The sequence below is a fragment of the Rhipicephalus sanguineus genome, chromosome 3 (genome assembly GCF_013339695.2).
Source record: "Rhipicephalus sanguineus isolate Rsan-2018 chromosome 3, BIME_Rsan_1.4, whole genome shotgun sequence".
In the NCBI taxonomy this organism is placed as follows: Eukaryota; Metazoa; Arthropoda; class Arachnida; order Ixodida; family Ixodidae; genus Rhipicephalus; species Rhipicephalus sanguineus.
The window spans coordinates 36,113,587-36,140,364 of record NC_051178.1 but is presented as its reverse complement, the minus strand read 5'-3'; the positions used below and the strand labels follow the sequence as shown (position 1 = coordinate 36,140,364).

General features: G+C 47.2%; 1 protein-coding gene across 1 annotated transcript in view; it reads left to right on the top strand.

Annotated features, from left to right (window-relative positions):
• The window catches only part of LOC119386560 (uncharacterized protein C15orf61), an 84,457-nt gene extending 70,893 nt beyond the window's left edge, over positions 1-13,564 (top strand). The window contains exon 5 of the mRNA XM_037653843.2: positions 13,303-13,564. Coding sequence (XP_037509771.1) covers positions 13,303-13,430 — 128 coding nt within the window. The 3' untranslated portion in view covers positions 13,431-13,564. The remainder of the gene's footprint in view (positions 1-13,302) is intronic.
• The last annotated feature ends 13,214 nt before the right edge of the window (positions 13,565-26,778 follow it).

Below are 26,778 nucleotides of genomic sequence, written 5' to 3'. Positions count from 1 at the left end.
ATTCCACGTAAGATCGAACAATCGATGGCTGGTCGACCACTCAAATTTATTTCAAAATTTTATATATTATTGCCTGATGAGTGGAAAGAAGAGATCCGCAATTGGTTTTGCCGCCAAAAAATTTTTCGAAGCACAGGAAATCAATAATGACGAAGAGGTGGAGTGAAGCGCTCATCCGCTCTGCTGTTTTAGCAAACTTTCGTTCTGAATTGCACAAAATATATTAAAGTTAGGTAGCTGAAATTTTTTTAACTAAATATATGCATGTTTTTGCTTCTGCTCAGGTATTTTTAGTTTTGATGTGTAGCGTAGATGCTTTTATAAAAGACCTCAAAATTGGCCCAGGAAACGTTATTTTCTTTACTTTGAAGGTCTTTATCTCAAAAAATCCTTGTAGCAGAGCGACAAAAATTGCGCATTACGTTCTTCGCATGCTTATCTACCGCACTGCCGAATCTTACATTTATATAACGTTTCAGTAAAGAAATATGATCGGTCTAAGTTAAAGAAAACACCGGACAATGGAAACTTCTGACGACATTAAAAAAAAAAAAACCATGTTTTACATTTCTTAAACTTTGCCCACTTATTCTCCTCCACATCAGCTTTCATAATCATTGAAAACATGCTGCATAATGTCGTTGCAATAATAGTTACGACCCCTCCAACGAGACCCTTAGGCAAGGATTGGCAATTCCGACTTCTGGCCCAGCAAGTGTATAAAATGCAGGCAGGATTGAATTTTTTTTATTAAAAGGCCAGCAGTACCGAAAAAGGTGTTGCCGGCACAGAAGACGTTAATCCTGAAATTATTTCGTCACTGCAGCAGCCACGAGCGCGGGGCTACCGAGCAGGCGCCCGCGCACCCGAGATGCTCGTCGTAAGAGACGGCGCAGTGAGAGCTCGTTTTCGCGTCCCCAGACCGATTGAGTCGATGATGATGATGATGCTCCTTGGATGATGGCACCTACCCACTCAGGGGGATCGGCCAAGAGTCGGGCGGATCATAAAGTCTGAAAATTTTAAGAGCTAATAGACGTTATTGTATCAATTAGAATGAAGCGTCTTTTTTTTAAAATGAATTTTAGTATTTGATTAGACCGTGTTGCATAACCTCCCAAATGGCCAAATTGTTTATGTCACTATGAAAATTTTAAAAATTATTAGCGGTTGATGTGTCGAATAAGACGATTTGATTCGCATATGAATTTCTCGATAGCACTGCATATATTCCCGTCCGAGTGCCCCAGCACAGAAGCCCCAAATGATAACAGTATAGTTGAAGTAACTGGCAGATCAAGGTGCCGCATTACAATTTCAATTGTTCGTTTTCTGAGAGAGGAAAAACGTCGGCATTCCAGCAAGAAATGTTCGATTGTTTCTGCCTCATTGCAAAAGGAGCATGTAGGAGAGATCGCCAGACCAGCTCTGTGCATGTATAAATTAAGAGTTGGGATCCTACAGCGCAATCTTGTCATTGCTACTTCTATCTGCCTTGTTTTACACCATTTTCTGCTCCAAGGGAACTGAAGGTGTTGAAAATCTGGTGATGAAGCGAGACTTGGAGTAAGCAATGATAAAGCGTGCTTTCTAAATCTGGCCGCAGCGACGAACGCCGTAACTGGAAGTAGATCAAGGACTGGGCCTGCAAGGGAAGCCTTTGCCAAAGTGTCCGCAACTTCATTCAATACTATTCCTTTATGCCCCGGAACCCAAACTAACCGCCGTGTTTCGTTTGCCTTCCTTCGTGTTTCGTTCCTTTGCGCACCATAGCATTAAGATGAGTTACCAACTCGCCCAGCAGTCCGTACTAACCGCAGGTTTCGCAAATGCTGTGGACCAAGTGCGCGCAATAATCTCAGAGTATGTGATTCAGCTGGGGTTGTTAAAGCAGAACACAATGATAATGAATCGGTTACTATAGCCACTGAAGTTATGGAGACGGGAAGTTTACGCAGGGCCAAAATGACAGCTATGAATTCAGCCAAAAATATTGGTGTATGATCAGGGAGTCTTACAGAAAAGGACCAGTCTAGGTGTGTGGAAAAAATTCCAACACCGGCCTTTTCCTCACACTGCGAAGCATCAGTTGCTATCACAACAGTCGTACTAATCTGATTTAAGTGATCTTGAAAAAGTCCATTCAGTACATTCCAAGGAAGTAACTTCGCGTTGTTAGGGAATATATCATCATATGATATCGCCAATGAACTCAATCTATTATTCATTACCATTATATCATTAAGGTTTATGTTTAATGGGTCCAATGGCCGCTGTGTAAGAACCACCTGTGGGGTATGGAACCGAGGCCACGAGACATTAAAAAAACAGTTCTGGCTGGCTTATAAATACATATTGGTCTCGTCTTATCGGCGATTCATAGAGCCTTAAGAATGTTTGAACTGTTAATATTTTGAATCGAGTGTTCAAATATGGGATTCGGGATTCCTTATATAGAACTGCATTTGCTACAAATTTTGGTAACCCAAGGCACCAGCGAAGTGCTTGGCGTTCAAGCAAAACTAGCGGATTTAACTTCCACGCTGGTGCGCCGGAGAATAAGGCACATCCAAACTCCAGTATAGGGCGTATATACATACGGTAAATCATTATCAATGTGTCTCTGCGCATGCCCCATCGATGATTGCTAATCCATCTGAGTATTCCCATCGCACGTGATGCTTTAGTCGCCGTATGTTCAATATGCATACGCCAGTTAAGCTTTCCATCATAAATAATTCCGAGGTACTTGACTGTTTGCACTTGGGGAATGTCTGCTTGATGAAATGAAAGGGATATATTTATGTTGTCTAGCGGAGAGAATGACAGAACTGCACACTTCTGTACATTAATGGTCAAACGAATACTGTCGAGCCAATATTCCAAGGCGGACAAGTATCCTTGTAAAAGGTCGTACAGTGACTGAATGTCATCCGCCGAGGCAAGGAATGCTATATCATCAGCATAAACATACGTGTTTACGTTTCGATGGCAAGGAATGGAGCTGAGCAATATATTAAACAATAGCGGTGACAACACTGCTCCTTGAGGAACACCGCGTGTTTGTCTGAATTTACCAGTTGAAATACCACTCTGTATGCAGTAAAACTCCCTGTCCAGCAAGAATTCAGTCGTCCACGCAATAAAATAGTCAGGCAAGCCAATCTCTTTCATTCTTTCAAGTAAAATCGGGTACTCTACGCTATCGTACGCTTTAGAGATATCTAAAGTAACTAGTGCTGCGTACTGTTTCTGACGCCGTGCTAGCTGGATTCTACTCTCCAGATCAACGTGTGCACACCATATTGACATCCCTGGTCTAAATCCAATTTGACAGGGACTCAATAATCCTTTAGCGGTCACAAATTTGGTTATCCGTGCGTGTAATAATCTCTCAATTAATTTGACAAAATTGGATGTTAACGAAATCGGTCGAATGTTGTCAAGAGCATACCCGTTATTTTTATCTTTAAGCAGGGGAATCACCTTCGCTACTTCCCACACTGAAGGAATCCAAGTGTTTCTAATCGAATAATTTATGGTATCCAATAAAACATTAGGAGCGACATCGAAGAAAATTTTCAACATCTTTGTAGTGATGCCATCAGGACCTGGGGCTGCCGCTGGTAAACCTGATACCACTGAGGATAACTCAGTCAATGACAACTCTTCACCATACTCGAGACTGTCTTGTCGCACAAAAGTTGAAGGAATGCAGGAAGAAAATCTAACCTCCAAACCTCTGGCTATTACATCTAGAGAGTCTTCTATTTCTCGGGTAGTTAGCACAATTGATTCTATATTTAAGGAACGCGGAATTAATTTGATTGTTCTTAAATACCGGAACAGCGCGCTCTTATTCTTAGACTTTGACAGAAATTCAAAATGGCGAACATTGTATTCGTCCTTTGCTCTCGCTACTGTTCGTTTGAATGTCCCTGCAATAAACTTGTAGTTTTTCCAGTTTCTAAAAGACTGATTGTGCATGAGCTGCTTCCACGCTGCTTTCCGTCGCTTATAATCCCTCGAGCAGTCGTCATTCCACCAATTTCTAGAAGTAGGGTCTTTCGTTCCCTGTATTTCGAACTCCGATTTCTTTCGAGAGGAGTCGAGAATAGCGCAAATATTACGCACGCTGCACGGATTCTCAGCTAAAGGAATAAAAGGTTTCTGCAAATGCATTTTAAATCTTTTATAATCAATAAACGAACGAACGTTAACCTGCGTAGAGTACTGTGAGCAATTGATCTCGAATACCACTGGAATGTGATCGCTGCTGGTCCCAGCCTCAAATGTCTCCCAAGATACTACCGAAAGACCTGGACCCGAAAACGTATAAGATCCAATACCGATCTAAACTGTCCCCGCGGAAACGTTAAGGATCCCCTGTTATGCCAACTGAACTGATTGGATGCCGCCCAGTCCCATAGACGCTTTCCACATTGGTATGTTTTGAATCCCCATGATATATGATGAGAGTTGAAATCTCCAGCTAGTACGATCTTTTTTCCACAACTTAGAAGAATTGAATCTAATGTCCGTGTATCCAGCACACCCAAAGGAAAATAAGCATTAACCAATGAAAATGTGAAACCTCCTGGAAGAGTTAATTTTACCGCCAAAATTTTACTTTCTGTAGACATTAGCTGAAATGATATTTGTGCTCTGTGACAAAATCTATTCGATACAAAGGTAAGCAAACCACCACCTCTGGATGGACGATCTAATCGAAATGATCGGTAATTACATAAACTGTAGAATTTGTCAGAAGATAACCAAGTTTCTTGTAGTAGGATTACATCCAGATAAACCTGGGAAACTAAAACGTTTAAATCTGTAGAAGCAGCAAATACTGATCGGCAGTTCCACTGCAGCACTTTCATCTACCTTCCGGTGGTGAAAGCACCGCAGAGGCTACTGCCTCTTCCAAGATATTAGCTGTTGCCTTGACCTGCGGGAAAATTTTCTTTGATTTAGAGCTCGGAATAGTATCAGTCACATTTAGGGGAGAAGCCCTTCGTTTCTGTACGCGCGAGTCAACATCCATGCTTGCGTTTTCCTGTGAATCTGCTGGGGAGGCCTGCGAGCCCAGACAGCTACCGCTTTTTGTAGGAAAGCTTGAAATCGGGCCTTCATTAGATGGAGTCGCATTTAAACCATGGGAAGAGCGTTTCGGTTGAGCCCCGCTGACTGAATAGTCCCCGCTTGAGCCATTAGTCCCATTTGAGATGCTAATAATCCACTAAGGCATTCCGTCACACTTTCTACGACTCTTTCCATCATTTTGGCCATAGCTTTTTCTACAGCTTCTGCTATCACTTGCGAAATGTTTGCATCAGTCATCGCCTGGTGTCGTGCAGTTACGCTAGCATATCCATGTTCTCTTTCCTTTACAGCTGAAATAGCCTCCTTACAGCTTAAATAGCAGTCGTTCGGGGAGTGACTCTATCCACACATACAGCATCGCATGCCAGATTTGCAACCTCCCAAACTGTGTCCATATCGCCAGCAGTTGCGACATTGTAATGGACGCGAGGCAAGCGGATCTACTCTAAAAATCAGCGGCCACACTTTGATTTCCGAAGGGCATGATGTACCTGCAAACGTGGCTATCACCGACTCTGTTGGCATTCGTTTGTTGTCGACCATTCTGTTGCACCGGTAAATTGCTATCGCACCAGCTGCGGAAAGCTTCTCAAGTGTCTCTGCTGGGCTTACTTCTACTCCGCGAACAATTCCCTTCGTGCACGCAAGGTGCGGCGGGATGAAAGCACTAACTTGCATTGATCCAAATGACAAGCATTTTAGAAGATCATACACACAAGCCTGGTCCGGCGATCGGCAGACAATCCCACCTTTGCCAAACTGCCGGACATCAGTAATGTGAAGATAGTGGCGCATGGCCGCCTGTAGTTCCGCCTGCACCGCTTTCGGGTTGGTAAGCCGAATGGATCCTCTGTGCAGGGGCACTAGCGCTACAGGAATACTGCTCACACCACTGCGAAAAAACGCTTCAAGCGGCATTTGATTAGGTGAGAGAGTGGCTGACCAAGGCGGAGACCGCCCTGGGCCATCACCAGGAGAAGTTGTCGACATCAGTTGTGCTAGCAGCCGATAAAACAGTAAATCACCTTCCAACCAAGTGCTACTATTTAGATCCGCCCGACCCTTCGGCAAAAACCTTGAGTGCTCACTCAGCTGCCTTGAGGGCTTGATGAACCGGAGCAAGAGCGCAGCCGCTTCGAACGCTCTGTCCAGGCTCGCTGGTACAGGCGCACGTGCTTGGGCTAACTGTGCAGGCGGATTGAGTCGCTTTCGTGTGTCCGTTGCGCGTGCTCAAACAAAACGTGCCAGGCGTCTGTGACACAGTTTGAAGCACCGGCATGGCTCTGAAGTAGAATATATATACTGAGCTCCCACGCAGAGGGCCCAGGTTTGAACCTCGTTCCATCCTGCATATTTTTTTCTTGTTTCGTTTTTGTTTTATTTCGCTCGATAGTGGTTACGGACACCGGCGGCGGCGGCGGACAACTACGGCGCCAAAAACGGCCCGTGTCGTGATCTTATAACAGATTTCGCTGTAAAATGGCATAGTGGCTGCTTCGCTACTTCAGAAAAATTACGGTGATTTATGGCGTAGTGGGTACCTTGCATATGTACTTGTATTACTCGCCCCAAGAGAGTCTACAACGGGCTCTAGAAAGGCCGCTCTTCCAGCTTTCACTGTGACTGTGCTGCGTGTTACGCGCAGGCCTGGCGATTTTTTTATCAGAACAGCGGTTTCGCACATCAAAGAGTACACTCAATGACGTGCTGCTTATTTCTGAGATCGTGCTCACTCCCTTGACACAGAGCATTGAGTGCGCTAAAAAATCGCAATTGACTTTTGAGAAAATAAATACTATGCCTTTGAAGGGTATACTGGTTCCTGCTAGTTGGTAGGAATTCGTGGTACAATTACTTCCGCTCCTCTGAAGAACGTGCAAAGAACGTGTTTTACCCCTGTCCCACTTTCTTAGAGGAGGGCAAGTAACTACATCACAAATCAAATGTTCTTATGATTAACTTAACTTCAAATTTTTGCATACCAAAAAAAAAAAAAAAACCCGTTACGAACCATTACGAACAATTATTTTTTCGTTCCGGAACAGAAACGGCATGGAACTTTTTGCGGTGGAACGAAATTAAAACCGAAACGAAAAGCATTTCGTTCCGAAACCCTGGTTTTGACACAATATGTGATTGTTTCTTCATAAATCTTACGCATGTCACCTAGTTTTCACATGTTGAAGTTTAATATGGGACTCTCTAGTTATGAGTGTTCTTATTTGTAATGTAACGTGTTGCGATGTGTTCTTGTTAATTTATATTTCTAATGAAAATGCGTTGTATTGTGGTCTGATAATTTTGTTTTTCCATCCTTTTATTTTCTTGCTGTTTATTTGCCATGTTTATTCACACTGCTCATGAACTTGTTTCTGTATGATTCTCTTTTTTCATTCATCACTGTGTGCAGCACAGTTTGCCGTAAAAGCGCCAAAGTGTACACTCGGGAGCCCGGAGCTAGTCAAGCTGCATCTCAGCTTTTTCTCCAAGCCTACCTCATCTTCATGGTCACAAATAAAAGGAACTATTATTGTTACTATTATATCATGTATGTTGAGCTCGAAAGCCTTGATGCTTAATTTACGAGTAAATCTCCCCCCAAAAGAAAGTAATCTTTTGTCAAATTCGCACGCATTATTCTCAGTAAACGTTAGCTTGCATCAGTTGAAAATATTTTTGGCAGATGCTATATCGACTAGACTGGTAAACACTTAAAAATTTTTGCAGCTGAAACGTTGTCGCCGTTTTTACAAGAAATAGCTGAGTTTGCATGTTTTCTTGTTTAAGCCGGAAAATTAATATATAGGTTTACTTGTGACGTCACGTGATAGAACAATGACAATAGAATGTTTTGAAACACAACGTGCCGTTGTACCTATACTCCATCTCACCACTACCGTTCAACACTACGAAAGCTACGGGGTGTAAGCAAGCCACATGCTTGCGCTGCAAAATATAGTTCCAGATATGATCACCTTAAAATTCGCAAGGTTGAGACATTTGCGCTTGTTTAGCACGTGTTACATCGCACCAATGAGTCATATTTTTATTCTTCATCGCATTTACGCCGTATTTCTTTAATTGTTGTATCAGTAACTGCCGGTAACTGTGGTTACAAATCAGCATGGTAGCGCCCATGCAGACGCGACCGCCCGCTTCGATCCGAAGTTGCGCTTCCTACTTGCCCACAGCTCTGACAGCAAGAAATAAATGGCGAAATGAGCCATCGCTTCGCGCCATTTCATGACGAGGGCAAAGCAACAGGTACGTTTTGTCGTTATTGGCGAGGTCAGACTTTTGTTTAGCCACGCCTTGTAACTTGTAAGCCTAACGTGCCGAGGATTTGATAACGGTTCATGAAAATAGCGCAATATAGTCACGAATACATTTTTGTCGAAGCGTCATGACATGCATCTAAAGCAAATACAAGCACGACGACGACGTGACAAATTCCAGGCGGACGGCGCCAGCGTCTATGGGTGAGAGAGAGAGAAGCAACTTTTATTGAAATGGCAAGTGTTAGAGGAGTGTATCTCCCCTCTCTTAGATGGCAGCTAAGAGTCCTAGGGCCCTAGCGGCATCTTCGGCTTGCCTGATGACCTGTAGTTGGTCCTCGATGCTTGCATGAGCCATGTTTTTTTGCCGTCTGTTCGCTTTACTCGCACAACGCGGGCGCGCAGACGCCATGGGGGCGCTCAGCAGACGACGTGGCGCGGATGAATACATCGCGAGGGATTTTCGCCCTTTCTGTTGGCTAAGGGGCTCTGTAGCCTCCACAGTGCTGAAGGGAACTTCTGAGATGGAGTATAGTTTCAAGGTTGAATATGCATAATTTATTCCCACCTAACTTTGCCTTCTCGCGGGAACAATCAAATGGCGGTCACGTGACCGTACAATCTTTTTCAGCGAAAATACTTTACTGAAATTGCTCTCACACATCTACCGTCCAGCTCAATCCTTTTTTCAATAGAATCGCTGGTGGTCGAACTTTGGGCGGGGACGTTTCACTTGGAATGACCCTATTGAAACATATGTTGAAACAGCCGTTGAAGAAAAGCTCTATATTTCTGAATTGGCGTACAGATTTCAGTTATTCCGGAGATCGGTATCGGTATGCTTCTCGAATGCTGATATCAAATCGCTTTAAAAGATGGACCCGTATATGAGGTAAGAGAAATGTCTTCTTTCAAATGGCAACGTTTTGTTGAATACCCCCCCCCTCCCCCCCCCCCCCACACACTCTCCGCTATAACCTACGCTCTCCCGGCCGCGTATTATGATTTCCTCGCGCCGTAGCGCACGCGAGAGAGAAAAAAGAGAGAGCGAGGAGGACGCCAGCGGCCCCTCGACGAGCGCTTGCGCGCTATTGGTTCTTCTCTTGGGGTCACGTGGCGCACGGAGGAGTGTTTACGGCTGTTCCATCGTTCGGAAGCACCCCTCGCCACGCCGAGACGCCGCAGATACGCGCGCCGAGGGCGCCTGCAAGCGGGTTTCGATAGTTTCGATGAGCAACGTGGTTCCGAGTGTCAACGTGAAGTGCCTCCGCGTCGACCTGTGCACGGACGGCGACGCACACGAGTGGATCGCCAGCTACAGTAGGAAAACCAACACGACATGGATCGTCGACAGGGAAACCCGAAATCCAAAGAGGCAAGTTCACGTGTTCGTTTCTTTTACAAGTGGCGAATAGGCCCAGTCTAATAATAACATTTGATGATATCGACGCCAATCGCGGAAATGCTAAATGCGAAAGCGCTGAATGCTCGCTAATCGTATCGAAAGGCGCGACGCTGTGTTTTGGACTGAATGCTGCAGTATGGAAATGCCGCTGCTGAAGTCGGCAAAACTGTCAATGACTGGTACGATTAGTGTACTTGAAAGGTTGTTTTGAACTGAAACCAAGAGGCCTCTGTTTTCACTGTGAATTTTGGTGATATTGTGTGATTATTTTCCATTTTTGGAAAGCCATGCCTGAAATAGCCGCGTCCATTGAACCATGCTTAACTGCAGAAGGTTTTATCACCAACTTTTCCTATTTGCGGCCCTGTCGCCCGTTTGGCTCGTTCAAAAGTTTGAGTGGCAGATCGGATCGCGCCGCAAGCAACGTACTGCTGAAGCATTAACCTCCCTAGCATAGGGCCATGCAGGCCCGTAGCCAGGAATTCTTTTCGGGGTGCGCCCACTTGCTGAAAACTTTGGCTATTTGAGCAAAACGCCCATTTTCATTATTTATTTTTGGTAAAACACCATATATCATTAAAATTTGGGGGGGGGGGGACCCTCTGCCCTCCCCTGGCTACGGGCCTGCGGCCATGTAATGTTTGCATTTTCGATAGTCCATTTTCGCGTGTTTACGCCCCCATTTAACATTTCTACATGTCACTGTCCGTCCTAGACCACGCGGTCACCCTTAGCGTCGCGCCTTTCGATACGATGAGCGAGCATTTAGCGCTTTCGCATTTAGCATTTTCGCAATTGGCGTCGATATCATCAAATGTTATTATTACTGGCCTATTCACCACTTGTAGAAGAAACGAACACGTGAACTTACCACTTTGGATTTCGGGTTTCCCTGTCGACGATCCATGTCGTGTTCGTTTTCCTACTGTAGCTGGCGATCCACTCGTGTGCGTCGCCGTCCGTGCACAGGTCGACGCGGAGGCACTTCACGTTTGATGGGCAGTTAGAACTTGCGTCTAACTCACGCGTGAATGTCCGCGTGCTCATCGAAACCTGCTCGATGTTACATGGGCTATGAGATCTGGCGTTTATTTCGCACGTCGGCGTACTCGTGTCCAACATGTCACTCGGAAGCACGTTTATTGAAACCCGCTCAGCGTGAGATGGGCAAGCGGAACTCGGAACAGGCGCGCGTACTTGAGCGTCCGCCATGTGCGTGGCGCGAATTTGTGGCGTGGCTAGGAGGAGGGTGCTTCCGAACGATGGAACAGCCGTAAACACTACTCCGTGCGTGCGTGCGTTCGTAAACGCTCTCGCGTGCCCAGCCACGTGACCCTACGAGGAGGAGCCGCTGGCGTCCTCCTCGCTCTCTCTTTTTTCTCTCGCGTGCGCTGCCGAATAGTAATACGCCTCCCGGCCTTTACGGGATTAAATTTTGTGACAGCGGCGCCACCCTGAGGTGAGTTTGAGACACCTATTGGCCTCGAGGAGTTACGGAGTCGCCCTCTATCGGACGCGCCTCGATTGCGTGCTAGGCAGGATGCCGCCGGCGCGCTCCCCATAGGTTTTGCTGTCGGCGCTCTACAAAAACACCTCGCGGAAGCCCTCCAGGGCATTTCTGTAAGTACTTTCGAAATTAACTGTGTTCTTTACTGTCAAGATAATCATTTTCGACGAACTGAAAGCACAAGATAGTCTACAGTCGCTGTCTCTTTGCAGAAAACCAAGCACCCGCTTCACGCTGTCACCGCGTTGGAGACCCCTGAACCGGCTTCTTGCGTGAAAGGCAGTCACTCGCTGAGTGCAAACTATGTGAAATATCTCGTTAGAGTAGACTGCCTGTATAACCAAACGGAGCATAACAGAAAGAAGCCTCAAGCCAGCGATCGCACGGGTTCGCGACGACTGACGGTGCCCGTACATGTATGAGTGTCTGCATGTATGTTCGTACTGATGGTTTCGCTTTTGCTACGAGCGCGTTTTGGCACCGCGCTGTGAACTTTAGGCCGCAAAACATGAGAATTTGTGAGTAAACAAACAACTACTGTTGCGCGGACGCTATCAGAGCAGTTCAAAAACAATTTCCTTACAACTGCGGCTTCGGTGCGCATGACAACTTTGTGATCTGCCGTCCCGACGATTCAGTGTTTTTTTTTTTTTTCTTTTTCGGTCTAAATTCGGGTACGTTTCAATGTCATTTGACAAGTTGTCTCGCACTGCGTATTGATCGGTCTTCTCAGCGGGCAAATGCCGCTGCTTTTGTTTCTTTATTCAGCGCATTCGTTTCGTTTGGTGCTCACACAAAACGTGAGCAAATGCGACGCCTTTTTTTAATGCTCCTTATTATCGTTCCGTTTGCATTCCAGTGAACTTGCCGCTCTCTGTGATCAACAAATTCATAGACCAAAGCTTCACCACTTCGAGATTGCTGGTGGAAGGAGAACCAGTCTACGAGACCGAGCATGTATAGTAGCATGCGACGCCTAGGAAAAGAAAGAAAATACAGTAACGCGGGAGAATCAGTACATCGACTGACAAGAAGATGGCTTTCGCCTTCTAGTCATCTTTAACGAATGCATAAGGGACCCTGTGCATTTTTTAATTCAACGTATCTAAACAATGACTTGTGCATCTGCAGCCGATTTTGTGGACGCTGAGCACCGGGCCGACGATCAAGAGGTCGCATTAGAGGGTTCTGAGATGGCATCGCACGTGGTAAAATGTAGCGCTTTTACCATCTTGTGGCAGAAAAGCATCATTTGCCGGCGGGAAGCGCGCGCGAGCCATCGTCTCAGTGCGCGCTGTCTGCTACTCACCGAACATCGCAGGCCCGACGCAGTAACAAAAGTCTTCGTCGCGGAAGTGCTTGTTGCACACAAGACTCGTAGCGGATGGCTACTTGCCGGTTCTTAGCTTTACAACCCATGCTTCACGCTGTTTCTTGTCCCGCGGTTACCAGTGCAGGCTGACACTGGGCTCCTTTGCGTAAGCGCGGCGCTGCGGCACCGAGCGGTAGAGCCCCATGTTCGTCGCCTTCAGAGGCAGCCACTCTATTAAAATGGTTTCAATTGAGTAGAAAATGAGAGAAAACTTCCGAATTTGAACAGACCGCAGCGCATGTGGGACTTGAAACTCGTTTTCAAAGCACGCGGCAGTGCGCCACAAGCAGCCGACGCGGCCGCGGAGACCACGTGATCCTGCCAAGTACGTCACGCCGACGGTGGCGCCGGCGTTTCCAGTGGTGGGCCTCGAGGCCAATACTGTGTGTGATGGTGTGAAACTTGCAGCGATGCCGCCGTGCTGCACCACACAGCTTCGCTTGTCGCCTACGTTAACAGAGCGGAATGGCTCTGAATTCTTCGCTTGCCTGCTGGCTCTGGAATCCATCGTATTTAATACTCACATTAACCCAGCATTCATTTGCTGTGTTCAGTCAAGGTCCGCGAATAATTGTAGTTGACCACGGGCTAGTTTTGCAGTGTGGTTAGGATAAGAGAGTGACATGGTCTCCTGCAGGCATACCTACTCTGGCGTACGGCCTGGGCTCCCTGCTCATGATTCGGCACAGCGAGGTGGTGCAGACTTCCTGTGGCTCCGTCACTGTCTACTTCCTGTACCCCGAGAAACCAGGATCTCAGTACTAGGCTGCGTTGACACCGAATATGTACTTAGTGAACGCTGCTCACACCGAGGAACAAGTCGGTTCTGTTTGTAATGAGTGCGTAACCTCGTTTCATTATGAAAAAGAATAAAGGTTTGAAAACAAGAAGCAAATTAACGCATGTTATAGTATAGCTATCGTGCGAGGCAGTGAGTGGGTGCAGGGGTTTACGCTGCCCACACCCTTCAAGAGCCGTTGCGCTCTTGCATGCAAAGAATAAGCAATATTGTATGCATAGGCGTGCGCAGTGTTCCCCATTAGGGGGGGGGGGGTGCGAAGGTTCATCGCAGCGCCCCCCCACCCTACTAAGTCCATGTGTGGGACAGATTTCGCGCCCCCCACCCCTCTTAGGTGACTAGAAGGGTCAATGTACGGGGCAGATCTTGCGCCCCCCCCCCTCTTGGGTGATTAGGGGGGGCGCCCCCCCCCCCTTTGCGCACGCCTATGACTGTATGTGCACGAGAAGTACTGTGTGTGCGTGTCGTAAAGATTCTTGACAAGCTCCCTGCGTTTTTACTTGCAGTTCCTCACCAAGATGGTCGTGACAACGAAAGGTGAGAACAGCGTCAGCGGCGCAACAGAGACGTGCACAGCGCTCCACTGTAAAGGGAACATCGGAGCGCGTGGCGGCCGCTCGGCGCCACCGCGCCCAGCGGCAATGAAGAGTTTCCCGTAGGTGCAGTGTGCACCATGCGCGGTGGTCGAAGCGCGTGGCTGCTGGCGGTGAGGGTGATCGTGAGGACGTTCGTGACACGTGCTGGCTGCATCCGGCGGACAAGTCATTCAGTGTGTAGCTCATGGGTGTCGCCGGCGGAGCGCTGAAACTTTTCGCAACGCGCGCACGGCAGCCGCTTCGCGCGGCGCGGCGCGTGAGTGCAGTGTATTGAAGCCTCAGCAAGCAGCGCTCCGCCGGCGCCATCAAGAACCACAGACTGAATGGCTGTCCACCATGCGTCACAGAGGCTCTCCCCATCGCCGTCGCCGCCAGCGGCCACACGCTCCGAGTATCGCGTTTCAATCGCGAAACACTATACTTAACAATGACAACAAGAAGCTTCAACCATAGCGCAAAGCACGTCGATGCGACGTCGCTGCCCATGCAGTAACCATTACAAGTGCCCTGCACAATAAGGCACTTGTAATAAATCACTTAGTCACTACACTGTAAATTGGAAAAACTCCCGGGTGGAAGTAAAAATGCTCGTGCTCTAGCGACGCCCCCTCACCCCCCCTCTCCCCCCATTGACAGTCTTTTATACTCCGGTTGGCCGGAGTTATTATGTGACGCCTCCAGAGTATGTTTTGCTGCTTTTTCACTCCGGCGGGCCGGTGTGACTGCGTGGCACCGTCGCTGTATTTTTCGCTGTTCTTTCACTCCGGCTGTCTGGAGCTTTTGCGTGGCACTTCCGGAGTATTTTACGAATATTTTCCTCCGTCCGGGCGTAATTTCAGTGCGATGCATCGGCAGTATTTTTTTTTTACAGCGAAAGCTGTTATGAGATCACAACAAGGGCCGTTTTTGGCGCCGTAGTTGTCCGCCGCCTCCGCTGCTGCCGCCGCCGGTGTCCGTAACCACTATCGCTCGAAATAAAAAAAAAAGTCAGTTTCGCCGCAAGGGCGAAGCAATGAATGCGATAGCAAGAAACTAATGCTATATGAATTGAGGCTCGCCAATGGATACTCTCAGTTTGAACAGCGCTCCTGTTGCAAAGGCGGCCGAAGCAGCGAAGGAAACTAGCGTGCTTCAAGTGTCGAGCTGTGACACTTGATAGTTCGCGCTCATCTTCTGTTTGTTCGTTTAGCGGCGTCCCTTGAGCACGAGTGACTTTCGTACGCTCCGTAACATGAGCGCGGGCATCACGGTGAAAGCGTGAAACATCCCTCTTCCCCTCACCACGAGAAAACCGCGCGAGCAGACAGCGGAAGGGCAAGGTTCTCCCTGCGCAAATATAAGAAGAAGCGAGCGAGCTCGCCGACGACTTTTAAATGCGCCCGTCGCGCTCGTAGCGCCATCTCGCTGGTAATGAAGAAACGCTTATAAGCGCCTGCCGTCTCTGAGTCCGTCCAGCGGTAAAGGGTGTGTATATAACGCTCGCCGTTAGCTACGTGGAGGATCTGCGTTTCGTGGCGTAGTGGGTAGCGCCACTCGCTGCGGAGCAAGAGGTCCCTGGTTCGATCCCGCGCTTCGGAAGCATTTTTCTGAATTATTTTTCTGTGGGGCTTATATATATATGTATATATACATATACATATACGGTGCATGACGGCGGCGACGGCAGAATTCAGCCGAGACTGTCCATATAATTGCTATCGCAATAAAAACTGAAACAAGAAAAAACTTCCAGGATGGAATGAGGTTCGAACCTGAGCCCTCTGCGTGGGAGCCCGGTATCCTACCTCAAAGCCATGCCAGATTTTTTTTTATCATGGTATTTAATAGAATGCGTATGAAAATAGTACACAGTATCACAACAGTCTATAACACTGAGTTACACTTCTACAGTCACTTAGTGACAATGAAAGTACAAGCACTACCACAAAAACTGGAAGACTAACTTATAGTCCTTCATTCCAGGGAGAGTTCTTCATCAGGTGCTGCACAGAATAGGTGGCGAGGCTAAGCACCTCGCCAAGATTCTGTACCATTAAGGTCTGAAATCAAGTTCGTCGTAACCTTCTTTTAAATTAATAACCATTCGGGTGAAATGTATACGTGATGAGGTGATCGGCTCTGAGTTACGGTCCTGCATTCGCGTCTTCCACAAACTGTGCATACCAATAACAAAGAACATATCGAACGGCACTTCATCAACAGGTGTTGGCATCAAATAACGAATAGTGTACGAATTAATTTAAAATTGTTTCTGCAGAGTTCGCTGAAGGACATCCCAGAAAAGAATTGCATCTTTGCAGCTCACGAAGCAATGCTCTATTGTTTCAGGTACATCACAGAGACGGCAGTTGACCGACGATACAAAAATGCCTTTTGTTTGTAGGCATGTTTTTACGGGGAGTGTTTCAGAATGGAGTTTATAGAAGAATGTTTTTGAATTGGGAGATATATACATATTTTTTGCACTCGTTTCAACACATCATGGCCTGGAAGATCAAAATATGATTATCGGTACAGCGGAGGAGGGAAGAGCATAGATATTAAGTCCTTATATAGTGTTTTGCGTGATACGGTATACAAATATTCTGTTGAAAATCGGGCTTTAAGAAATCGAACAGCAAAGTAAACTTCCTCCATAAATCCCCACAGGCATGGGCGTGCGGAGAAGTTTGAGGAAACAACCAAGTCAGGGAAATATTTAACAAAATTAACTTGCAAGAACGAACAAATGATGGGATGGGAACTGTCACGGAAAAAAGAAGAAGCGTGAAACTGTTTGCCATAGATAGAATGCATTAAACCCAAACCACCGTCACTAACTTGGCTGAAAATGTTGTCACGACGCATGGGCTCAAAAGTCGAAGACCATATGAAAGTTGCAATTATACGATGGAAGCGTTGCACGTAAGACCTAGCACAATGAATAAGCTGCAGCACATAGTAAAGCTTTGTTGCCAAAAAAGGTATTACAAGCTTCGGCTCTCCCGAAAATTGAAAGGCGATATGGAACAAATGCCTGGGCCTGCCGTTCAATCAAAGGGACACGTTCTTTCCAATAGCGCGCATTGAATCTATACGCATCTAGTGGTACACCAAGGTACTTTGGTGAAATGCGAGTCCAGTTAACCGCTGCAAACTGGTTCGGCGTACTGCCCCATGAGCCAAACCATAATTCTAAATTTTTTGAGGAGTTTAAACGAGCTCCAGAAACAATGCCAAATTTCCCAATTTCAGATATCGCATTTTCAACACTTGGTTTATCGGTGCAAAGGATCGCTACATCATCTGCATAAGCTAATATTTTAACTTAATTGCCTAATAACTGAATCCTCGGATACGACTCGATTGTATTATGCTCAAACACAGTGGTTCAAGATAAAGGGCAAACAAAAGTGGTAACATTCGGCACCCTTGCTTTACAGACGAGCCAATAGCAACTGATTTTGAAAGGTGACCATTAACAATTAGACGAGTCGAAGAATCATTATAACAAAGTCTGACTCCTTTAAGTACTATGGAACCAATATTGACATGTTCAAGGAGAGAAAAAAGAAATGAATGGCTCACACGATAAAAAGCTTTTGCGAGGTCTACCTGCAACATTGCCAGCTGTTTTTGACAACTGTAGCAGTACTGTATAACTGCACGCATGACGTGTATATTATTTTGTATGGAGCGACCTCTAATTCCACATGTCTGATGAGGACCAACGAGAATCGACATCGCAAATTGCAACCGATTTGATAGGACTTTCGCAAAGATTTTGTAATCAACATTTGATAACGATATTGGTCTGTAACCCTCAACACAACGCAGTTTTTCTTTATCAGAGCTTTTTGGTATCAAGACCGTATGACTTTTACAGAAAGACCGTGGGAGCGTCTCCATGTCATAGCTTGTTTTGAAGATATCCAGGAAAATCGGAGAAAGAGTAGTTTTAAACGTTTTGTAAAACTCGGCTGAAATTCCATCAGGGCCAAGTGTCTTCGATAAAGGTAGTTGATCTATTGCCTGCTCAATTTCCTGTATTGTAATTGGACTGTTCATGGCAGCACAATCATCGTCATTCAATGGGTTCAAAAGAGAAACAAAAGTAGCCTTTAGGTCGACATCCGAATCGCATGAAATGGCACTAAACAAAGCTTCATAGTACCTTTCAAACTGAAAAATTATGTCTGTTGTGTTTGTTATCAGAGTTCCGTTAGCATATAGATCAGGAATTGCTTTAGAAATAGCATGATTACGTTCATCTAGCAGAGCTTGACGTGTCGGTTGCTCATAATTCAGCGTCCGCCTGTTTCGTGATCGAACACGTGCCCCTCTGTAGCGGATAGTCTCATAATGTTGTAGTTGACACTTAATGTTTTCGATGTCATTGGTGTACTCGCCTGGCCTTTCACATTCCATCTTATACAAGCTACAGAGGCTTTTAAGAAGTGTCTTTTCCTCATTCTTCCTGTAGTAAGATTTCACAGACCCAATCTCGATGGCTATTGAGCGAACCTCTTGTTTAAACAATTCCCAAGCAGCGAATATATGCAACCCCATGGAAAACGATTTCATCTTCGCCGCTCTAACTCGATAAATGAATTCCTGATCGCGTAGAAGCTCTGAGTTTATCTTCCAGAGCGCCCATTGTGGTCGGAATTTATTTCGGCGGTTGGGACCCATTTGTCCAATAACAATGCAATGATCTGAGAACGAAACCGGTTCAGTGTTGCATGACCATTCACGAGAGATAAGTGATGATGACACGTAAATCCGATCAAGGCGAGCACAAGAGCATCCCTGTAGTCTGGTATACGCAGTTACGTGACCCGAAGTATCTATGTCAATAAGCCCTGCGTTAGCTACAATGTCAGACAAAAGCTCGCCACTCTTATCTCGTCGACTGTCAGGATTGCTGCGGTCGTTAGGATCACACACACAGTTGAAATCTCCCATTAACACAGTACATCGATCAGAAACAATTAGGACAGATAAATTGTTGAATAAATCAAGGCGCTGTGAAACCTCACTAAACGCATATAGGTTAATGATTCGCCATGGCACTCCTTGCAATACAAAATCACAGCAGATATATCTGCCTTCGTTATCGACACTGGTAGTAATGGCTGAACAGGGTAGGCTTTTTCGCAGAAACAACCAACAGCCTGCAGATAAACCGTTTGCATGTGAAACACAAACATTATAGTCACACAGGAAAGGGCGTAAGGCCCTGTCATTCTCTTCGTCACTCTCGATCTTTGTCTCCTGAATGGCGACAAAGTCGAGGCGCTTTCATGCGATAAGTCTACGGATCTGCGCCTGTTTCTGCGAAGACCTAAGACCACGTACAAAGTCGCAAAGTTGAGTCGCTCGGAGTGCGCCATGATGGTTACCTATAGTTATGCTTATTGTCCCATGTGGTCAGTCCTGGAGGACGACGGTGAAGCTTCCCTTGAACCTCCACCAGGCCTCCTTGACCTTGACCTCCGACATTTTCCATTGTGCTTGGAAGTTCGCCGACGGCGTGGTTTCCTATTCACACTCGCAGTGTCGCTGTCCTTGCTGGATTCCGAACTGTAGGACGTCGCGCGTCGCTTAGGAATTGCAGCCTCAGGAGAACCTTGCATGTCGTCTTCTGACGCTGCACCGTGATGAAAAGGCTGCTGAGGAACTGAAGAACAAGCAAGTGGAATATCCTCAACCGCCTTCTTCGCAGGGACTACCTCCTTTGCCTCAGGCTTCTCAAAGTTACCTTTGGGCTGCTGTTTGGGATGGGTCTCTTGTTACTTCGCACGTGGCACTTCCCGCAGCCGTATCAGGGTGCAATTTTCGCGTGCTTTCAGGGGGCATTTTGCTCAATCCATCCGCATCGGTTGTAGCCGGAGAGTCGCCTATCGCATCCAAAACCACCGTGGCATCCATAATATGTTCTTGTAAGCTATCCTCTTGTTGCTGCGTGCGTTGCCGTAATTTGTTAGCGTACGTCACCACGCAGTCCTCGGTGGAATGACCGAAGCGTCGACAGTCATCGCAGCGGGGAGTTCTGCAGTTGCGATGGATGTGTCCAACCTTGTTACAACGTAGACAAAGTGGCGGGCGACCAGGAATCAGTATGAGGCTCTGAACAGGGTTGCCAATGGTGGCTACTTTTCGCCAAATTGGCGAATTTGAGAGGCCCATGGCGACCTAAAATTATGAATGGCGACATGGCGAATTTTTGGCGATTTTCGGCTTAGGTCTCCACTGAGTTATGCATCCTGAGCCCAGTGTCTTCCCAACGAATGAGCGGCAACATTCTCTCTATTTTTCTTGGTTTTAGACCCCTGTGTAGAATGTGCGCATTAAGCGTCATTCGGTATGTTCGTCCCGTAACTCGTGTGTATCTCCTCAATTCATCTAGATGCAGGAGGTACTGGAACGTCCCCCAGTGACATTGCAGCAAAATTTAGGTCAGCGGACTGCCTTGCAAACCGCGAGGGGGCAGTGTATGACTATAAGTTTATGGCTATAGGTGCTTTAAGCTTCTCTAAAGTTCCGCTTCTGAAGGAGCTAGACGGCGGGTTGGCCGCCTGCTCCGACCATTTGTTCCGCCAAAGCTCCAACTGTTCTGAATAGTTTGGCGACTTATTCACCGTTGCAGTACCCCCAATTCAGCTCGTAAAGGCTGTTTTGGAATAGCGAAGAGAGGCGGATACGCGGCTATTTGTGCAATAAACAAATATTTATTGAGGCATTTTCCACTGCTCTCGGTGAGCGTGTGCAATGAAAACAATTGGTATATAACATTTTACATCGTCTATCTGTTCATTATTAACGCATTGGATTGACACGTGTAGATATTATAAGTGGCTATATGAAAAGGTCGGTGGCGTCCGGTATCATATTAGTTCACACTGAAAAGGTGTAAGACTCACTAATGATCGGTTCCTGTAAGAATTCTCTCGAGTTACCTTCAATAAACCTTTTAATCATTTTATTTCATATGAGGGTACGTAAAGCTGTCTACAAACAACGCTTTCACGGTTTTCGCTTAAGGTTTAGCACACTTTTACCCTTGAAACGAGCGGACAGGAATGGGATATCATGAGCGTTTCAATCATTCACCCTTGCGCCACCACGTACATCTTGCGGCTAGTCGGGGAGGCAGCACCATGGACTGCCATGGTGAAGCGGGAGATACGAGTAGCATTGAGAAACGTCAATATAATTTAAGGGTCTTGGATGGTACTGTATTCTACGGTGCTATAGGTGAGTGGAAATTTTTATTACTAGTTATGCCGCACATATCTAGAATGGCGACTTTTTTGGCGAAGTCTGTAAAAAAATGGCGACTTTTGGCGACTTTTTGCTCTTCGTTTGGCGACATTTACTCTAAAGTCAGTGGCAACCCTGGCTCTGAACTCCACAGACAGTAAGAAGGTGTGGAATGTCACCCACTCGAACTCCATCGGCGAGGGACAATACCACATCACGATTAAGAGTCCGCATTTCTTCCGTGTCTGCCACTTTCCAGTTTTCCATTGTTATTGTCCTGACTTTCCCGAAAGCCTGTAGCGCTTCTCGAATGTAGGCATCCTCCAAATGTTCGGGAAGCCATAGAAGCTTCATCTTCACTTCTGTGGGTTCCGGGTCGATTACAAGGCATCGCCGGCTTTTTACGAAGAGTTACTACGCGTCACAAGCTTTGTTTTCGTTAGCGTTGACTTGCACGTCACTATCCACACATGTGACATTTGAAACTGGCCTATAGAACTGATTTCCTTTATGTCGATGACATCCCGAAGGGCGTCTCTGAAGTCCTGAGCCCGGTATGGGCGACCAGCTAAGTCTGCATGTAGAAAAACGGAGTCGACGACCAGCTTACCGGAAGACCGTAGTCATTACTGCTAGCTGAGGCCTGAGCGGCACCTCGGCCTAAGGCCGATGAATCCTTTGAAGCGAAGATTGGTTGGTTGATTGATCCTAGAGGAATGGCACAACCCACCACGGGGGATCGGCCACGAATCGTGCGGCAGTAGGATGTGTGAGTGGAAAAAAAAAAGGGGGGGGGGGACATGAAAGGGGAGCGGAGAACATGAGTAGAGTAGAGTAGAACCTGGGAGCTGTGGCTCATACCCACACTGGAGGATTGGCCAAGAACCGGTTAGTTTTTAAAGGAAAAATTGAAATTGAAGTTCAAACTTTGTTTAATTAATACGAAAGAAGTATAAATGAATTAGAGTTAAAATTACACTAATAATAATAATATAGAATAGAATTGAATCAATAAAACCGATAATTTGGGGGAAAATAGAAATAATATTTTGGAAAGGTAAATTTTACAATCTAAATCTTTTTGAACCTTTTATAAACTCCTGCAATGCATCAGCAATCTTCCCGTCACTGTGGCCCAGAGAAAAAGCCCCCAAAGACAGTACATTTTGTTCATTTAATTCTAATCTAAGCAGACGGAAAACGACACCTAAGGTATTTTTGCGCAAGGTAGAGTACCTCTTGCAGGAAATGAGAAAGTGCTTCGTTGTCTCACGTATTCCGCAAAAAGGACAATTAGGCGAAGCTGCCAGACCAGCTCTGTGTAGATAAAAATTTAGATAGGGAGTCTGACAACGTAGTCTTGTGATTGCGACTTCTATTGCTCGTGACTGACATACTTTACTATTCCACTGATGATTTAAATGCTGGAATTCTAATATGACGCAACCGTTCGGAACGTCGTCTTCGTCGTCATGCCAGTGCCTGAAACTGCTTCGCAAAAAGACCCTGTACAGGCTTCATGTCGGGAAGGCAGGGGCGTAGCCAAGGGGGTGGGGGGTTCACCCCCCCCCCCCGAAATCTTTCAATTTTGCTTGTGTACATATACACGCACACATACAAAACGCACTCACGAACAAACAAAAAGTATGGTTGAACCCTCCCCGAAAAAAATTTCTGGCTACGCCCCTGCGGGAAGGAACCACATTAACATATGTAATGTAGCGTGGTAGAAGAGTAAAATAACGACCAAGTGTCACACAACCCGAATTCTGTAACGAGGCGTCACACAATGCGTTGTTGAATGCTTCCAACCCGCTCCGCCATAATTCTTCATCGTCATCAGGCACAGCATCAACAAAGTGCGCGTAATGCCTTACATGCGTTTAGCAGGTACCGCGGCTCTTCGTAGAATGACGAAAAATGGCATAGTGACTGCTTCGCTACTTCTCAAAAATTACAATGATTTATAGCGTAGTGGGTTCCTTGCAAGTGCACTTGTATTGGTTGCCAAGGAAGCCCATAAGCGCATGATCCATTTCCTCGGGGTCTCAGTAAAGTCCTTCCCCCCCCCCCTCTCTCTCTCTCCCACGTCAACGTATGTTATACAGCATGGCGGGAGAGGAAAATAGCGACCGGGCGTCACCCAATGCAAATTGCAGGGGCGTAGCCAGAAATTTTTTTCGGGGGGGGGGGTTCAACCATACATTATGCACGGCCGCTGGATCCAGCGGCCGTGCATTATGTATGTTCGTGCGTGCGTTTGTGTGTGTGCATGTATATATACCCAAGCAAAATTGAAAAATTTCGGGGGGGGGGGGGGGGGTTGAACCCCCCCCCCCCCCCTTGGCTACGCCCCTGGCAAATTGCATAACTGGTGGGCCGTTTAAAGCTTCCAACCCATTACAAAGGGATGAGCCATAATTCTTCATCGTCATCCGTCGTCGCGTCAACAAAGTGCACATAGCCTTACAGACATGTAGCTGGTGCCTCGCTTCTCCACAGAATGACGAATAATGGCTTAGTAGGTGCTTCCCAACTTGACAAAAATTGCGATTTATAGCGTAGTGGGTACCTTGCTAGTGTACTTGTATTAGTAGCCCCAAGACAGCTTACAACAGGCTCTAGAAACGCCGCTCTTCCAGCTTTCGCTGTGACTGTACTGCGGTTTCAGCGCAGGCCTGGCGTGTTTTTCCTTCGGCCTTTTTCCAGTTGAAATTCTCAAGTACTAGCTCTTCCTCGGTTGCTCTGATTCCAACTGATTTCCTCCTTCATCTACAATATGTTGTTGCATTGTGATAGACTTCCTACCTAGCGCCTTTATGTGGTTCCAAAATGGTTCCAAAATATCCTGGGCAAGGCCTTCTTTTTTTCGTGAATCTCTCTGTCACCCAGCGTTCACTTCCACCTTTAATTTTTGCCTAAATGTGTGGTCCTGTGATGATGATGATGATGATGATGATGAATTGTGGTCCTGCCCTTTGTAACGGGTAGGCAGCTGTCAAGTGCCTTAACCAAAAAAAAAAAAGGAAGAAAGAAAAAAAAATGTGATAGACACACAACGAAATGTCACGTTTGCAACAGCCAGCCAGTGTCTCCTTTCAGACCGGCTACATTGACATTGTCTGAACGTCTACATTGTCTGCGCGTCGGCATTGTCTGCGCGTTCTGCGCCACCACTCCACCAATCTCTGTTTTGTAACGTCGACGGCTCTGGCCACCGCTGTGTTCGCCGTATCTCCTCGGAATCCCAGTGCCAGCGGGAAAGTGGTGCCCTCTCCGTGACCCGGGCACAGGTCAGCGCAGCGGAGGACGAGGTGTTCTGTGGTCTCCTCCTCAACGCCGCATATTCGGCATATGGCCCGGGCCACGTCCACAGATGTGTCGAACCTGCGACGGTATGCCAATGTACGCAGAGCTCCTGCACGTGCCTCAAAAAGGAGTGCACTGCCACCGCTGTTATCATAAAGGGGCTCCGTGCCAATGTCAGCCTTGTGAGTGCGGTATGTGAGCAGTGTGGATTTATTTTCCATGGCACACCGCCACTGCTCCGTCTCCTCCTCACACACCTGCGTCTTCACGGCATGGGCCCACTTGTACATCTTGTCCTCAATCACAGGTTTTGCAGAGAAGCCAAACTTTCTTTTCAGGTTGCCCAGGCGCCTGCACCACTGCGTTTGTGTGCCGGTTAGGCTCGCATATCTGAACAGTCGCCTGGGCCACCGTTCGTCGTCCATGAGTCGCAGGCGTCCTTCGTATGTAGCCTTACTTCTCGCCTCGCGCGCCTCAAATGAGGACCATCCCAGGTCACCCTGAATGGCCTCTATGGCGACACGCCCGTGGCATCCAAGGGCCATGCGGCCCACCTCCCGTTGGCCACGCTCCAGCCACTGCCTGGTTGTCGCACTGAGGCACAGTATGGCATTGGCAAATGTGAGGCCTGGGACGTGAACAGCCTTCCACAAGTCGCGGATGAGGAGGAAACGGTTGCATCCCCATAGGCTTTTCCGGCGCAGCACGTTTGCTGCTCTCTGCGAAGTCTTGCGCAGATTTTCTTCATGCAACCCCAACAAGTCACCAGAGGTGCTCAATACCACCCCGAGGTACCGATATTCAGTGGCCCATTGTATCTGATCTCCTCCTGGCAGGTATATGTCGGCAGTAGGGTAGGAGCCCGACAACTGTAGCGCAGCAGACTTCTTTGCATTGAAGGCCAGGTCCAGGTGGTACAGATGGGTCGCAGCGAGGGTGACCAGTTGTTGCAGGTCCGTTGGGCTTTCGGCTAGCAAGACCAGGTCGTCAGCATAAACTAAACCCGGCAGCTTCCAAGTCACGGACATTCCATCGTACAGGTGGGTGAATGAGAAGCCGATACTGGATGCTAGGAGCTTATGTTCCAGTCCAGAGACATAAATCATGTATAGCAGGGGTGAGAGAGGGCAGCCCTGCTTAAGACCCCGTGTTACCATTACTGGTCTGGACTGGGCTCCGTCAAAGCACGCTATAACCGAATTATCTTTGTACAGCCGTCGCATAAGGCCGACCCACACTTCTGACATTCCGACATCTGCCATCCGTTGGAATAGGGATTCATGTGGGACACTGTCGTATGCCTTAGCTACATCAAGAAAGCAACCATACAGGTTTCTGGACTCCTTGCGAGCCATTTCTATGGTTTGCATCAGCACAAAGAGGTTGTCTTCCAGCCGTCGGTCAGCTCGGAACCCGTTCTGCAAGTCTGTGAGCACGTTGTTGTTCTCTGCCCAACCACTCATCCAGGCCTTCAATACCTGTGCAAAGACACGGTATAAGACGCTTGTTACAGTCAGAGGCCTGTAGTCTCGGAGAAGCCCGGCATCCCCGCCTTTCTTTCTTACCAGGCACACCCTTCCTGTTCGCCAGGCTGTAGGGACTGTGTCACCCGCCACAATGCCAGAGAAGATGTCGGCAAGGTGATCTCGGGCAGCATCCCCCAGGTGCTTTACAACACCGGCGGGTATGCCATCGAGTCCTTTGGCCGTGTGTGCATAAATGCGTGAGATTGCCCTGTCCACCGCTCTTCGTGTCACTTTCCATTTCATGATCTCATTTTTCGGGCAGGGGATGTTTGCTTCATTCTCCTCTGCGGACACGCATGCTGACTGTGCGGGTTGGTACAGACGATGCATATGTTCTGTAAGATGTTCCGAAAGATCACACACAGCCAACTCCGTCCCCTCGCTCCGAATCCGCGGCATGGCTGTCCTCCTGTCAAGCGATGACACATATGTCCAAAACCGCCGGGAACCGTTTCGCCTGTCTTCAGATAAGGCTTTCAGCTGCTTGCCATTGTGGTCGGCAATCTTGCGTTGCACTATTGCCTGCATAGCTCTTTTGCAGTCCAGGTACCTCTGCCACAGCTCTGCACATTCGTGTGGCAGGAGTGTCCTTACCGCTTTTCTGTGTAGGCGATTCGCCTCCCGTCGAGCACTTAGTGCCA